The following is a 17,313-nucleotide window of genomic DNA, read 5'->3' as shown; positions in this document are numbered from 1 at the left end:
GAGGGTAGAATGTTCTAAATTAAAAAGGGAGAACCAGAAAGGCAAACATTGGAATGTTGGAGCAGAAGGCATGTGCTAACCATTATAAGAAATGAGCCACTCCATTGTCTTCAATGGAGCTCTCAGCAATCCAGTGTTATAAAATAGCTTTATAGCCCGCCATTAAAGGGGTGCTGCAGCGTTTAACAAAGGAGCAGGTCTTTAATGGCTGGTATAGCCCTTCTACGGTGGGCTATACTGCTATTAGAACATTCTGCCCCTAGAGGGCAGAATGTTGGCAGAATGTTCTAACAAATAAAACAAATTCCTCAGTGAGCCCGAAGGGATTTGAATCCTCTCCGGCTCCATGAGGCCTTTGTTCATAGCAACACCTGTGAATCACAAACATTGTAATGTTGGAGTTCCAGGCTTTTACCAGCCATTAAGACATGAGCCACTCCAATGTCTTCAATAGAGCTCTCAACATTCCAATGTCCTAATTAAGATTCTAGCTCACTGATGTCTATCATGCAATACAGTTTTTCAAAAATTACATTAAAGAGAATTGTATCACTGAGATTCCTGGGGAGCACAGCTATGTATGTCAGTTTATACAATGTATTTATATGGAGTACAGCCAACTTCCTTTGTTTCTTATTAATAAACTAATTGCTTTTGCGCTGAAATTAAGCAGTATATTTTTTCTAACAGCCAATAGAGATCCCATTGCAAAAATGATTGGGCCAGCGTTTGCTACAGTTGAAGGGGACGATATGTCTATGTTGCGCCTATTGGATACATTGAAGGAAGACAAAGACCAAGAAGCAGAAATGAAAATGAAAATATTTTTACTTCTCCAACAGCTGGATATGCAACTGCTTAACAGTTCTTTAAAACACATTTCGAAGTAAGTGTTAATGCAACGCTGATCATTTACTTGTAGATTGTACACTTCCGCTCAGTATACTTAAAAAGGCAATGTATTAAGTAAGCGCAATTCAGTATAGGTAGACCAAGGTCACTGCTCATTGTTAGAACTGTGAGTATTAGATGCCATTCAATATTGCTACGCCTAAGAAGATGTGGGTCAGCTCTCTCATCCTCATTCTAAACAAGATGCAAGAATGACTCCAGATTTTAGTTGATACTTCCTTGGGACCATTGCCGCTAAGAGATTCTGTCAGTTCATCATAACATTTTAAGTAAAACATGCTCTGCTGTTTTTATTTCAATCTGTGGCTATATATGGATAACCATAGCAATTGAATATCAACTCCCAAGTAATGTTTAAAAAAGAGGTTTTACAACAATTAAAGTTTAAGCTGCCAATTTGATAACAATGTAAGTTTAATAGATTTGTTTTTCTTTAAAAAGTAATCTGTTGGAGTTTGTAAATAAATAGATGAAAATGGCTGGTTTAGCCCTAATATTATTTTCTGAAATGGAAGCAGACGTAAATGTAAGACAATTGGGCCTGACAAGCAGTAGAAGCAAACAGCTGAACAATAAACACTGTTCATTTGAGGGATGCAGCCGATTCCCTGACCCATAAGTGCCAGCAGTGGCAGTTGAAACTCATGTAATCTTTTTAGGTGAGCTGGAAAGCATTTCGATTTTTTCAGGTATTCGGTATACAACTAAAATATCTTTGAGTATTCATGATCACAAAGATGAGTGATATTCATTTGGCTGGCTTTTTTCGTATGTGTGCAATGCCCTTGCTGTGGGTGAACCATATTATGGAATGTCTTCTTCACACTGTGTAATGTATCTCCCTGAGTCACGCGGGGTGAAGGGGAGGGCAATTTTACTTAACAATGTCAAGCCGTACTCTCAACAGTCATGAGGGTATCATGCAGTGTTGCAAACTGGAAGAAGGCATTGAACATCAAAAGATGGCCCAATGTCACAGCCCTCTAATGTGTACTGGGAAGTCATTCTCACCATCTGGGGGCATACTATTCCATTTGAAGTTGAAGAAAGTATCACCAGCAGCTTGACTGACATCACATTGTCTGATACAACCATTGCTACCACAGATCCATTTGATATTGAGGCCCACTTTGGAATTGAAGTAGCCACCATGGAGCGACAGCTTCCCAATGGACTGCACCTACAAAATTGCACACAGAAATCAACACCTTGTGACAGAACTAGACAGCAAAACTAGTTTCTTCATGCCAGAAAGGAAATTAAATATATTACTGGTACTTTTGATAAACAACTTCCTATCATCCATCTGTAAAGGAAGGGACATCACTGGATATCCCATCATCCATCTGCATAAACATCAGCATCAATAGCTTATTGCCAAAATCATATTTAAAATAAGAAGCCAGACCAGAGGTCTTCATTTCCCATCTTCCATCAGCACAGGAAATGACATCACCTTATTTTCTGTCATCCATCTGCACAGGAAGTAACATCACTGGATTTCCCATCATGTGTCTGCAAGGGAAGTGGCCTTTTGGAATTTTCCCAACATCCATTTGCAAAGGAAGTGATGTCACTGGATTTCCCATCATCCATCTGCACAGGAAGTGACATCACTTCCTTCACCCTACTTCAGTCAACTCTTCAGGGTGTCTTATCACCTGGATGTCCCAAACAAAGGGTAGACCCAGACAAGGGCACTACTTGGAAGAGCCCAGAAGGGCCTGGGGCCAGAACCCCTGTTTACCTGAAACTTGCAAGTTAAGCTATAGTAATCTCTCGCCGAGCACTGAATACTGCCAATCACCACATATGCATCCAGACCTAAGCAACCCAAACAGTCACATATAAATTGCATAGTAACAGACCTCACCTTGTACACATTCCGCTAACTAAAATACACCCTCACACTACAGAATACACATTCCAACTCATGCTCATTAACACTCGCTCTGCAGTACTTCACCCACCAGACACTTCAGACCTCATCAGTTTCACAACCTTGATGCTCTCATCATCACAGAAACCAAATTCACCCCCACATCCTAGATGTACTGTTTCCTCCAGTATCCATTGTGTAGACTGCATAAATAAGAAGGGAGGAGGCCTTGCTATCATCCTAAAGTCATCCTGGTCCAGCACCCTAGGAACCATGTAACGTTCAACTCTGTGGAGCTGCTGAAATGCCATTTCCCACACTCAGCAACTGAAATTGCCACCCTCCATCTCATCTATAGGCCCCCTGGGCAGAACAAGGACTTCATTGATGAATTCTTAGATCTCCTTGCCACCTCGTCCATCAACATGCCCAAACCACTTTCTAGGTTGACTTCAACGTCCCAAAAAAGCACAAGCTCAAAAAAGCAAGCAACACTATCCTCAACATTATTAACACACTCAATGGGGTACAGCATGTCATATAACCCACACACACAATAGGCCACATCCTTAACCTTATCTTCTTAGCATCACCAGTAATTGAGTGCAAGCTACCCATACTACCGGATTGGACTAATCACTTCCACATCCTTATCTCCCTACTCCGCATACTACCAAAAACTAAAGTCAACTCAAAAGACAAGACCAAAACATCAGATCCATCAAAGGCTTCTCCTTGGACAACCTAATGCTTGAGCTCATCTCTCAGCCTATCAAATCCAAGTCCAAAGCCAGCACCTTTTTAAACAACTAAAACATGTTTTGGAAAACGATATGACTATCCACACCCCAATTAAAACACACAAGTGCAAGCCAAAACCTTCAGCACCCTGGTACTCTAAAAACCTTGCTGACAAACAGTCCATGCTGAAACAGGAAAGAAAATGGAAGAAAAACAGAACTCTTGAGGAACTCACGATAATAAATTCAATCTGTATAACACACAGACAGCTCATCACTTTAGCCAAAGCAAAGTACTATGCTAACAAAATCAGTAAAACCACCAACAGAGGTATACGCTTTTTTAAGACAATCCAGCACTGCATCAACCCCTTGCGAAACAAACCTGTTACTCCAGTAATGGAACTTTCATAGATTCACATGCTTGAATCATTCCCCATCGTTGAGATGGGAGTTCCCGGTACATCAAAAAAGCAATGCTAATTCAATACAAAGCAGAAACCAGGCCGAGACCTGTTCAGTTTTGTAACCCACATCTCTTGTTATGTAAAAGAGACCAAAATTAATTCTTAAACCAATCAGGACCTAGAAATGGGAAAAAACGGTCTTTTTAGAGCCTGTGCTTCCTGCTCGAAGAAAAGGCTTTATACTGATGACCCTCATGAGGACTGTATTTATTGTCTATATCCCAACCATAAGGCAAAGGAATGCAAGGTATGTCATACCTTTTCTAATAAAACCTTAAGGGATCGTGAGGGGCGGCTTCTTATATGGCTTCAGAAACTCAAAGCCAGAAAGGAAATGATTTCAAGTAAGGACAGTGATGAGGCATTCTCTTCGTCTTCCTCCAGGTGATCCCATAAGAGGAGAAGATCACCTCAGGCTCATTCGTCTGGTGAGCGTCCAGGAAAGGCCCTTAAAAATACCTCTCATGGGTCTCATGGGCGCAGTCCCTCAAAATCTCCTCACAAACAGGAAAAGGAGAGGAAGGGACAATCATCCATGGAGAAACAACAGAAAAAGGCTAGGTCTGAACTGCCTAATACACCCCCTCAAGACAGGCACTCATTCAAAAAACCTTCTTCAGTGCCTCCTGCGGAAAAAAGCGTCAGCGAAAACTCCATAGTTGACAGTAACGTCGACGAAGAATCCAGCTCTGTCGTCGCCGACAAAGATTGAAGTTCGCCTGTCGTCAAAGAAAGCGCCTGCGTCGATGGAAGCGTTGGGGGCTCCTTCGTCAAAGATTTTGATGCCCTTGAGTATGATGTCGACACCAGTATCGACGATGACGACGATGGTGAGGACGTCGACAACAGCGATGACAGCAGCACCGACGGCAAGGTCGGCAATGACATCGACAGTGACAACGACTTCGACGGCGGTTATACCATCACCGATAGTTTCTAAATCACCACCAACAACTATTTCTCCGATGACCGTATTGTCTGTGATCTCGTCGTCGAACTCGTCGACAGGCCCGTTTAGTGTCAGGAGGACGATTTTGAGGAGGAATATGTAGAATATCAAGAATATACTTCTCAATAACAACAATACCATCAGGATTATCAGGAAAAAGGTGTTTGCATTACTTCTTCTTTATTAACGGACCTACAATTCATGTTGGCTGACTACTGGAAGAGATTTCCCCTCACTCTTGTTCACCAGGAAATACCGTCAGTAGCTCCTGGTCCGCGTTATGTTCCATCTATTCAAAAGAGGATTAAAGTTATACCAGCTGAACCTCTACAAAAATTACCTACATCAGTCCCTCTACAGGATCCGGGTACGACGGATGATGATCAGGAAGAGGGAGAGCTTAGAGATCCACATACAGAGTGGGACGACTACCTCATCCCCACACTTTCTTTTCCGTCTCCGGTGCCCGTTGACTCGCCACCAGAGGATATTGATGGGTTCCATAACCTGTTAGAGAGAGCTACAAAGAGATTTAAATTGCCTATGTCGGCTCCCCAAACAGACTCTTTTTTATATGCTTTTAAGGAGCCCTTTAGAAAGTTAGTGAGGGCTATTCCATTATAGGTCATGTATGAGAAGAAGGACTCAAGGTTATGAAAATACCAGCAACTGTGACACCAGTACTATCCAGGTTGGAGAAGAAATACAAGGCCCCAGAGGATGCTCCAGCCTGTTTGGTGGGCCATTCCAAACCGGATTCGGTTATTTTGCAGGCAGCTCAGCCGAAATCAAAAAAATCATTGGCACCCATTACTACTGCTCCTGGTAGGGAAGGTAGGCGCCTGGATAACGCTGGTAAGCCTTTTTCATCAATGTCAGCTCTGTTGGTCAGAGCAGCTAATGTCCTTGCCATACTGGGTAGATATGATAGACAAATGTGGTGTGACCTGGCTTCGTATGTGGATCAGTTTCCAGAGGAAAGCAAACCAGAAGTTAAGAAGATACTTCAGGTGGGTGAGAGAGCATCTGCTGAGGTGATAGATTGTGAGATGGCTATCGCAACTACAGCATTCAGATTGCTGGGGGGTGCAGTAGCTTTGCGCTGCCAAGGATGGCTCCAAGCTACTTAGTTTGGACCAGAAGTTCAAAACAAGATCCTAGACCTCCCATTCGATGGGGAAGCTTTCTTTGGTAAGCACATCGATGATGCGCTACAAGACATTACTAAAGATACGGACACAACGAAAGCTCTAGGGACTCGACAGTATCAGAAAGTGCCCTTTAGGGGAGCTCAAGGAAGAGGCCTTCCTTCCTACAGAGGAGGATTTCAGCAGTACAGATACCTCTCATACTCTACATCCTCTCAGACATACAGACAAACAACAGTATGTTCAACGACAGACACAGTTGGGGGCATATTCTGGATCTTCCCCCAGAGGAAGAGCAGGACGTCAGGGAAAAGACACCTCACGACGTCAATGATGAACTTCAGGCTCCGGCTATTTTTATTCCCACCTTTCCACAAATTCCCCTAGGGGGGAAATTTCTTTTCACCTTCAACAGTGGCAGAAGATAACCACGGACCAATGGGTCCTCAATCTAATACAATTCAGCCATACGTTAGAGTTTCTCCATTTTCCTCATTGTACCCCTCCAGCACGACAAGAGGTAAAACACCTTCATCTCATACGTTTGGAAGTTCTTACAATGCTCCGAAAAGGAGCAATCGAACCGGTGCCAAACACCCAGAGAGGGAAGTGATTCTATTCCTGTTTCATTCTGGTACGCTAGAACTTACAGCATGATTGAGTGGAGCATTCTCTTGCCCCAGACCGACCGCACAGCTGCATTGCGCCGCATTGGCAAATAGTTCATTTTTTCTCCATTATGATCCATTTTTAAACATCTATTCAATTCTTCTTATATCTCCATATTTTGCGACTGATATTCCGAATCCACACACGGGATGTTATGCCATTTTCAAGTTTCTAATGTTAAAGCTGTGCCCATCCGGACCTCTGGCTAAAACACGACAAAAGCAGAAGTTCGTCCAAAGCAGCGTTTATTTAAAACCCAATGCATTTCGGGCTAAGAGCGCCCTTCGTCAGGGGACACTGTAAATAGCAATAAAACAAATATCAATCATTACAATAACCATAGATCAACATCTTATGTAATCACCAAAACAATCAAAACATGTCAAAAAATGTCTGAACCCCTTATACCCATTCACCCCATCCTCATTATGAGCAATATGTATTACCACAAGTACCCCTCTGTTCTCATGGTGAACCAAGTTCTCTGTTCAGCCAATTTCCTTTGTTTCACCCCCTATATTCTGCAAAACAAACATCCGCCCTTTCTCTATGTAAATTTAGCTTTATATCACATCCTTGTTCACCCCTCACTTATCTACCCCTCCACTTACATACTACTTACTCCTCATCCATTAATTAAATTCACCCCCCTTGAACCTCTTGCTTCTCACACTTTCACACTACATACTCCTCCATACGTTAAACCCACCCTCTCGTGAACCCTTTCATCTTTCCCACTTCACATTCATCCCACTACTTCTAATCAGTTTCCATCTCTACTAATATACTCAACGTTGCTCTTTGAAACAATACCCGTTTTTATGCTCACCTCTGCCTGCTGACAACTTCCATCCGCTCAATCATTCACACTTTTAACCAAAACACGCACTCCACATGCACCTTTAACCAAAAAGACACGAAGACCGAAAGTTACACATACCTGCTTGAAACTTTCAAACTAATCCATCAGCGTCTCCGTTTCAGCAAATGTTTGTACCACTCACAATCACACCCTTATTTAACCACTGCCTCCATGAGCAGTGCCTCCTAATTGGCCCACTAATTAACATTCTCCCGCCATGAAAACGATAGTCAAATTACTTTCAAATGAAATCAACTACATTGCCCATAATGCAGTGTGCTCATACTCTTGAGTTAAATCCCCGGTTTCCTCCTTAGTCCTTTGGAAACATTTAGTTAAAAACCCAAATGATAAAAGCATGCTGATCATTAATTAAATATAAGTTGTTTTAATGTCCATCATTTAAACACCGCTCCTTTTCAAACCCAGATTTTGCTCCGTTCGTGTGGATGGTTGCAATCTAATCCGCTTCTGCTACGTTTCTCCTTTTCATCCTGATGGGTGCTACCCCAATGTAGGGCATTAATTTGAACATACAAGTGGAGTGGTGGGGTGCACACCTTTTATTTTCGAATTTCTCTATACTTGTCCATAATTGTCCAAGAATGCGTGCTCGTCGGTGAGGTACCATGCCCAATAGGTACCTAAGTTACTAACAGCATGATTGAGTGGAGCATTCTCTTGCCCCAGACCGACCGCACAGCTGCATTGCGCCGCATTGGCAAATAGTTCATTTTTTCTCCATTATGATCCATTTTTAAACATCTATTCAATTCTTCTTATATCTCCATATTTTGCGACTGATATTCCGAATCCACACACGGGATGTTATGCCATTTTCAAGTTTCTAATGTTAAAGCTGTGCCCATCCGGACCTCTGGCTAAAACACGACAAAAGCAGAAGTTCGTCCAAAGCAGCGTTTATTTAAAACCCAATGCATTTCGGGCTAAGAGCGCCCTTCGTCAGGGGACACTGTAAATAGCAATAAAACAAATATCAATCATTACAATAACCATAGATCAACATCTTATGTAATCACCAAAACAATCAAAACATGTCAAAAAATGTCTGAACATTAAAAATGGATCATAATGGAGAAAAAATGAACTATTTGCCAATGCGGCGCAATGCAGCTGTGCGGTCGGTCTGGGGCAAGAGAATGCTCCACTCAATCATGCTGTTAGTAACTTAGGTACCTATTGGGCATGGTACCTCACCGACGAGCACGCATTCTTGGACAATTATGGACAAGTATAGAGAAATTCGAAAATAAAAGGTGTGCACCCCACCACTCCACTTGTATGTTCAAATTAATGCCCTACATTGGGGTAGCACCCATCAGGATGAAAAGGAGAAACGTAGCAGAAGCGGATTAGATTGCAACCATCCACACGAACGGAGCAAAATCTGGGTTTGAAAAGGAGCGGTGTTTAAATGATGGACATTAAAACAACTTATATTTAATTAATGATCAGCATGCTTTTATCATTTGGGTTTTTAACTAAATGTTTCCAAAGGACTAAGGAGGAAACCGGGGATTTAACTCAAGAGTATGAGCACACTGCATTATGGGCAATGTAGTTGATTTCATTTGAAAGTAATTTGACTATCGTTTTCATGGCGGGAGAATGTTAATTAGTGGGCCAATTAGGAGGCACTGCTCATGGAGGTAGTGGTTAAATAAGGGTGTGATTGTGAGTGGTACAAACATTTGCTGAAACGGAGACGCTGATGGATTAGTTTGAAAGTTTCAAGCAGGTATGTGTAACTTTCGGTCTTCGTGTCTTTTTGGTTAAAGGTGCATGTGGAGTGCGTGTTTTGGTTAAAAGTGTGAATGATTGAGCGGATGGAAGTTGTCAGCAGGCAGAGGTGAGCATAAAAACGGGTATTGTTTCAAAGAGCAACGTTGAGTATATTAGTAGAGATGGAAACTGATTAGAAGTAGTGGGATGAATGTGAAGTGGGAAAGATGAAAGGGTTCACGAGAGGGTGGGTTTAACGTATGGAGGAGTATGTAGTGTGAAAGTGTGAGAAGCAAGAGGTTCAAGGGGGGTGAATTTAATTAATGGATGAGGAGTAAGTAGTATGTAAGTGGAGGGGTAGATAAGTGAGGGGTGAACAAGGATGTGATATAAAGCTAAATTTACATAGAGAAAGGGCGGATGTTTGTTTTGCAGAATATAGGGGGTGAAACAAAGGAAATTGGCTGAACAGAGAACTTGGTTCACCATGAGAACAGAGGGGTACTTGTGGTAATACATATTGCTCATAATGAGGATGGGGTGAATGGGTATAAGGGGTTCAGACATTTTTTGACATGTTTTGATTGTTTTGGTGATTACATAAGATGTTGATCTATGGTTATTGTAATGATTGATATTTGTTTTATTGCTATTTACAGTGTCCCCTGACGAAGGGCGCTCTTAGCCCGAAATGCATTGGGTTTTAAATAAACGCTGCTTTGGACGAACTTCTGCTTTTGTCGTGTTTTAGCCAGAGGTCCGGATGGGCACAGCTTTAACATTAGAAACTTGAAAATGGCATAACATCCCGTGTGTGGATTCGGAATATCAGTCGCAAAATATGGAGATATAAGAAGAATTGAATAGATGTTTAAAAATGGATCATAATGGAGAAAAAATGAACTATTTGCCAATGCGGCGCAATGCAGCTGTGCGGTCGGTCTGGGGCAAGAGAATGCTCCACTCAATCATGCTGTTAGTAACTTAGGTACCTATTGGGCATGGTACCTCACCGACGAGCACGCATTCTTGGACAATTATGGACAAGTATAGAGAAATTCGAAAATAAAAGGTGTGCACCCCACCACTCCACTTGTACGCTAGAACTTACGGCAATGGTGTCCGATCCTGGACTTGAGAACTCTAAACACTTATCTCAAAAAACAGTCCTCACGCATGGTCTCTCTGCAGGACATTCTATTACTTCTAAACCCAGGGGATCATATGACCACCTTAGACTTATAAGATGCATGTTTGCGCATCCCCATCCATCCCTCCCACAGACAGTACCTTCGATTTGCCATAGCTGGAAGCCACTACCAGTTCAAGGTACTACCATTTCGCCTTAAGTCAGCTCCAAGAATTTTCGCCAAATGCCTGGCTCCAGGGGCAGCTTTTTTAAGGAAGCGAAGACATCAGGTGTTTCCTTACCTAGATGATTGGCTAATCAAAGCACCTTCTCACTTTGCTGTCCAGTCGTCTACGGTGGCATGTACAAGGCTGTTTACCGATTTGGGCCTGACTCTGAACGAGGAAAAGTCATCTCTGCACCCCTCCAAGAACATCACCTTCTTAGGGGCAATTTGGACAACACTATAAACAAGGCGTTTCCTTTTCCTGAGAGACAAGTGAAACTAATTTCACTGGCCCAATCTTTCGCAAAAAGAAAGTCAATTTGAGTTTGCTGCTACAAGTCACACCTGGGAACTATGTAATCTTGCATCCCTCTCATTCCCTTCTGCCTGTTAAAGATGCGTCCATTGCAAGAGGAGCTGGATTGGCAATGGCACCAAACCAAGGTTTCCTTTGAGGATATCATCACGGTCACACCAGGTATGATCCACGCCGTGTCTTGGTGGACCCGACGTCAAAATATTTCCGTTGGTCTTTCCTTTCTCACCATGCCGGCTCCACATGTGATCAACACCGACGCTTCCCTGTAAGGTTGGGGAGTCTTCCTTCAAGAAATCCAGGTCAGTGGACGTTGGCAGCCTCAAGACCAGCAGCTTCACATCAATCTACTGAAACTCAGAGCAGTGAGATTAGCATTGCAAGCATTTCTGCCGAAAATAAGGAACTCAACTGTGCTGATCAGGACCGACAACACAATGGTAATGCATTATCTCAACAAGCAGGGCGGCATGAGATCCTTTCCCCTATCTCAAGAGGCCCAGTGCATCTGGATATGGGCTTTGCAGAACAGGATTTCGCAGAAGGCAGAACACCTTCCAGGGGATCAAAATGTCACGGCAGACACGTTAAGCAGACTCAAGTCTACCTGCCACGAGTGGAAAATCCACCAGAAAACCCTAGACATCATTTTTCAGAAATGGGGTAAACCAACAGTGGATCTCTTTGCGACAGCTCAGAACAAGAAATGCCGAAACTTCGCAAGTTGGGGATCACCAACCGAGATCCTGGGGTAATGCATTTTGATGCCATGGTCTGGCATCTTTGCCGACGCTTTTCTGCTGATTTCCCTCCTACTACGTCCCCTAATGAAGATCAGGGCGGAACCATGCAGGATGATCTTAATAGCCCCATCGTGGCCCAGACAACAGTGGTTCACAGAACTTCTCCTTATTTCAGAGACAAAACCTATTCTCCTTCATCCTATTCCATCTCTTCTGATGATGTTGCAGGGACAAGTACTACATCCAGATCCCAAATCTCTTCACTTAGCAGCATGGCTCCTGAACACCGTGAATTTCAACATCAAGAAATCCCATCTGAATGCAGAGATGTTCTTTCTAATGCCCGGGCACAGAGTACGAATATGACGTACAGGATGAAATGGAAGAGATTCTGTATATGGTGCTGGGATTCTAATGTTCATCCTTTAAGATCCTCATCTCATGAGATCCTACTTTATATTCTGTCATTGGCAAAAGCTGGATTAGCGCATGCATCAATTAAAGTCCACCTAGCGGCTATATCTCGCTTTAGGAGGACATCGTCAGGACCATCGCTATGGATGGAAAGTATCATAAAGCAGTTTATGAAAGGGCTATTCCATACTTTTCCGCCACTTAAGCCTCCACCACCTCTCTGACATCTTAATATAGTACTATCACAACTCATGAGGCATCCCTTCGAACCCATTCATAAAGTTCCTTTCTTGGAAGGTTGCTCTTCTCTTGGCCCTGACATCAGCCAGGGGAGTGGAAGAAATTCAGGCACTGACAATACAGGAAACGTTTCTACAGTTTAGGGATGATCGGGTGGTCCTTCATACTAATCCCAAGTTCATCCCTAAAGTACCATCGGACTTTCATTTGAATGAGCTGCTTATCCTTAAGACATTCTTTCCTCTACCAACTACTGCAGTGGAAAAAGCTTTTCATTCACTGGATATTCAACGCTGTCTAAAATTTTATCTGGAAAGAACAAAAGCTTTTTGAAAATCGTGACAGCTTTTTGTATCCTTCAGCGTGCCCAGAAAGGGCTATCCTCTTTCCAAGAGGGGGATTGCTCAATGTATATCAAATGCAATCCAATATTGCCATCAAGCAGCAGGAAAACCTCTGCGAGCACAGGTATGTGCTCACTCTACGAGAGCGATCTCTACATTCGCTGCTTTGTTCACTGGGGTACCTATCCAGGAGATATGCGGGGCTGCTATCTGGAAGAGTACCCACACCTTTGCCAGACATTACTGCCTGGATGAGGCCGCTAACAATGATGTGGCAGTAGGACAGGCGGTGCTGAGGAACCTTTTCCAGTGACGGTGAGCTCTCTCCTTCATCCCTGCTTCCTTTCTATTGTAAGGTTACGCACATTTGTTTTCATATGAATTTCTCATTGTGCAAATGTTTATAATATTATGTGTTAAATTTGTACATGTTAAACATGGAATATTTATCAGTTTGGGGACGATGGTTTTTTCAATGAAACCATTTCTTCCCTATAGATTGACAATTCAAAGCACACTTTTTCTTTTATTTAAGTGGGAAAACAATGTGCTACTGACTGCTAGCTACTCTGATTCAAGTAGATGGATCTATGAAAGTTTCAATACTGGAGTAAGAAAATAAGTTACTTACCTGTAACTGTAGTTCTCCAGTATTGGAAAATTTCATAGATTCACATGCGACCCGCCCTCCTCTCCTGAGAGACTCACCTTTGGATTTTTCCAGGGTTATCCTTGGCACAAGTGCTCTGAAAATCTGAAGGTCCAAGGTTCTTTCAGGAGGGTTCTAGAAGGTGAAGGATCCTGATTGGTTCATGAATTACTTTTGGTCTCTTTTACATGACAAGAGATATGGGATACAAAACTGAAATGGGCCTAGGCCTGGTTTCTGCTTTGTATTGATTTAGCATTACTTTTTTGATCTACCGGGGACTCCCATCTCAATGACGGGGAATGATTCAAGCATGTAAATCTATGAAAGTTTCCAATACTGGAGAACTACAGTAACAGGTAAGTAACTTATTTTCTTCCTCACTACAGAAAAGTGCAATGCCATCAACCTATAATTGAACGAAAAAATACAGAAGATCGGACAGCACATCAACAACACCAACCCTGCTTCATCTCTTATGCACACTCTTTTCTGTGGAATACTACTATGGTCATCTTTCAAGGCCCTATCTCTTGCAGATCTCATCAACATACTCTACTCCTTCAAAGCCACTTATTATGAAGCTCTTTTAACCTTGTCCTTTGTCAAAGTTCTCTCTGAGCTCTCAAGACAGTCTTGATCCCCCCACTCCTAAAGAACCCTACACTAGACCCTGTTGACCTTGCCATCTTCCAGCCCTTCACTCACCTGCCAATCATTGACAAGGCCTTTGAAAAAGCAGTCTATGGTGAACTCCAAAATTCCATTAATACTATATGTCTCCTTCATAACTACCAGTCTTGCTTCAGATCACACTGCAGCATTGAGACTGCTACATTACATAATGTAGACATAGCCCTCTTGACCACAGATGAAGGAGGATTCCTACCTCATCATATTGCAGGACCTCTCCGCTGTCTCCAGCACAATCGACCATTCCACCTTCATGCTCACCCTGGAGTCTCAAATGGGATTCACTGGAAATGTCCTCCACTGGTTCTCCGCCTACCTTTCCAACCAATACCAGTTTCTTCAATTGGGCACCTCTAGGGCCTAAATCATTCATGTAGAGTACCACCATTCGGTGTTCCATGCTGTCCCCTGTCATCTTCAACCTCTACATGGAGCTGCTTGGTGCTCTAATCATGGATAACAGCATCAAGATTCGCCAATACAAAGATGATACACAACTCTATTTGGAAGTCGTGTCTGTTTCAGACAGCTAGCACCTCAAACACTGCCTGCACACCCTCCAGATCTGGATGTCCAACAATTACCTGTAAGGTGAACCCAACAAAGACAGAATTCCTGTTATTTTCCAAAAACAACAAACAAGACAGTACAAGCCTGGCTCAGTGACATGAACCTTCATGGCTTCGAACCTCCACTTTAACCAATTGCCAAGTCACTCGGATTCATGAAGGACACCGGCCTGAACGTCAAGAAATCCATTGCCAAATAAACAAACACTGCCTGGGACCAGCTTTCTCATCTAAAGAAAGTGAAACTGCGTCTTCCAGAAAAGTATTCAGGACTGCTGTTCAAGCCCTCATACTCTTGCATTTGGGTGGTGATAACTCCCTGCTACATGACCTCCCAGATTCCACCAAGGCAACCCTCAATGGCATCCTACATGCCACAGCATGTCTCACCCAAGACCTAAAGCAATATGATCACATAACCCCAATCCTGATTGAACTATATTGACTCCTCGTGCCCGCCCATGCCATCTTCAAAGCCAGCTGCATCATTTACAATGCCACCCGACCAGCACTGTTTTCTTACATACAAAATCACTATCTATTAAATCGGGAAAAAAGTAATATCGCTAACAGCCAGGCAAATAAGCTGGCAGAGAATCTTCTGAGTTCTCATGTACATTGCATCCGCTTAAATCATACGGTTCTAACATTCAATACATCTGCACATGGTTCCCATATATAACGGACCAATCAGGTTAAGGTACAAGCCGATAAAAAGATCATTGTTTTCTCAAGCTATTTCACTATGAGAGTCCTTAAAATAATGAGGCATGAGAACATTTCTCTTGAGAATAGGAAAATAGGGCACATCGAATTGGTAAAGTGGAGTCAGCTTCTCCTGGAAAAATAAAAAACAAATGAAACAATGCAAGCTGGCCACCAGATGTTAGCCGTTTTAGAATACAGGCCTACATTAGCTATAGTCAATCTAAATGTAAAAAATAGTCACTTAATACATTGTCGTATTACATGTTAATGTGACTGAATCTGCCTTGTTGAGGGCTATGAATACTATTCTTAGTATTCTGAACATGGGCAATGCAGCGACCCTTATTCTCCTCGACATGCCAGCTGGCATTGATATCATCTTGTATTACATTTTGCTGGAAAGGCTGGCAGGTCATGGGGTGGCGGGTACCATGTTTTATACGGTTCTCTTCTTCTCTGAGGGATCGTGGGCAGACATTTTGGCAACTTCCAATCTCCAGTTAGATCAACTGTAGGGGGTGTCCCACAGGGCTCTGCTGTCAGTCCTGCGCTATTTACCCTGTATGTCATTATGTCATTATGGGTTATGGTGACAGCTTTTTTGCCTATGCAGAGGAATCTCAGTTGATCTTGAGTCTTAATGGTAATCCGGACCTCTTCTCCACACGTATGACTAGGACTTCTTACTGGATGAGGGTAAATCGGCTCCCCCTGAGGGTGACAAAACTGGGTCAGTCTTTGTAGGCTGATAAACAAGGTTTCGCCTATGTGATTAATAATACGCTGTTTTTTATTGTAAGTTGTAGCTTTCTGATGAGTTATACAATATAAGTTACAGAAAGTCTGTTAAAGTGTTATGACTTCTTTATGTACAAAAAGGCAATTTCTGCATCGTAGGATCTTTATTAATAGTCATAAAAATTAAATGATTCTGTGCTGCCTGCACAGACCCCGGAACACCTTATTTCATATATGTAAAATATCCAGGAAAAAAGTCTATATAGTGTTCAATACTGAAAGACCTTTTCCATTCATTTGAACTATAGACTGGCAGGGTTGTATTTTCCTGAAACAAGCTGATAGAGGCTGCAGGAGGCAGGAACTGCAAAGCTTACAACACTTTTCAAAGGAAAAGGGACTGTGTCAGAAAGTCTAGAATGTAAGGAGAAAATAGCCTAACACTAAAAATACAAAAGGAGATCTGTACCTTTAAGAATCACTGAGTTACTCCATCCCCCAGTGCACTGCAGTGGCAGTTTGCCTGAGAGAGTCAGTTCTTTTTTCTGGCAGGATCTCAGAACACCTCTGGTGAATCTTTTCACCCTTATTACTCTTCAAAAACATTTCTAAGTGCTTTTCAAAGCTATTTCTTGCCAGTGTGACATCTCTTCTGCCAAATAGGTTGTCTTTAATTTTTTTCTAAAGAGAAAAATGCCTGCTCTCTTCACAAACTGCCCTTCTTGTGGCAGAAAGAAAGCTTCCCCTGATGCCTACAAGAATTGTGTGGTATGTCCATCTCCTCAACACCTCTCTAAAGGATGCAAGAAAATGTCAAAAAGGAAACTTAAAAACTGAGAAGGCGTCTGACTTCATGGATGGATGCAGAATTGGAAGGCTGACAAGGAACGAAGTAAAAGGAGAAGATTTGAGAGGTCTCCCTCTCTTCATCCTTCGGAAAAGAGACATAAATTGGATAAAGACTCACTGAAAAGGAGATCTAAATCAGAAAAAACTCACTCTCAGCACCTTCATGCATTGACGTCAAAGCATTTGACATCAATGCTTAGAAGCCTGTTGTCGTCGTGTTCGCCTTCAAAGGACGGCTCAACATCACTGTTCGTCGTCTCGATTGACTCCAGTGCCTTCTTCAACACCGAAAACAGGTACGCCACTTCCATCGAGATCTTTCTCAG

At 42.6% G+C, this 17,313-nt stretch overlaps 1 protein-coding gene across 2 annotated transcripts in view; it reads left to right on the top strand.

Annotated features, from left to right (window-relative positions):
- Positions 1-17,313, top strand: part of ODAD2 (outer dynein arm docking complex subunit 2) — a 1,108,894-nt gene that overhangs the window by 213,792 nt on the left and 877,789 nt on the right. For both annotated transcript variants that reach the window (XM_085631770.1, XM_085631771.1), the window contains exon 4: positions 691-886. In XM_085631770.1, the coding sequence (XP_085487896.1) occupies positions 691-886 (196 nt within the window). The remainder of the gene's footprint in view (positions 1-690; positions 887-17,313) is intronic.

The sequence above is a fragment of the Triturus cristatus genome, chromosome 10, assembly GCF_964204655.1.
Source record: "Triturus cristatus chromosome 10, aTriCri1.1, whole genome shotgun sequence".
Classification (NCBI taxonomy): domain Eukaryota; kingdom Metazoa; phylum Chordata; class Amphibia; order Caudata; family Salamandridae; genus Triturus; species Triturus cristatus.
This window is presented reverse-complemented; position numbering and strand designations above follow the sequence as displayed.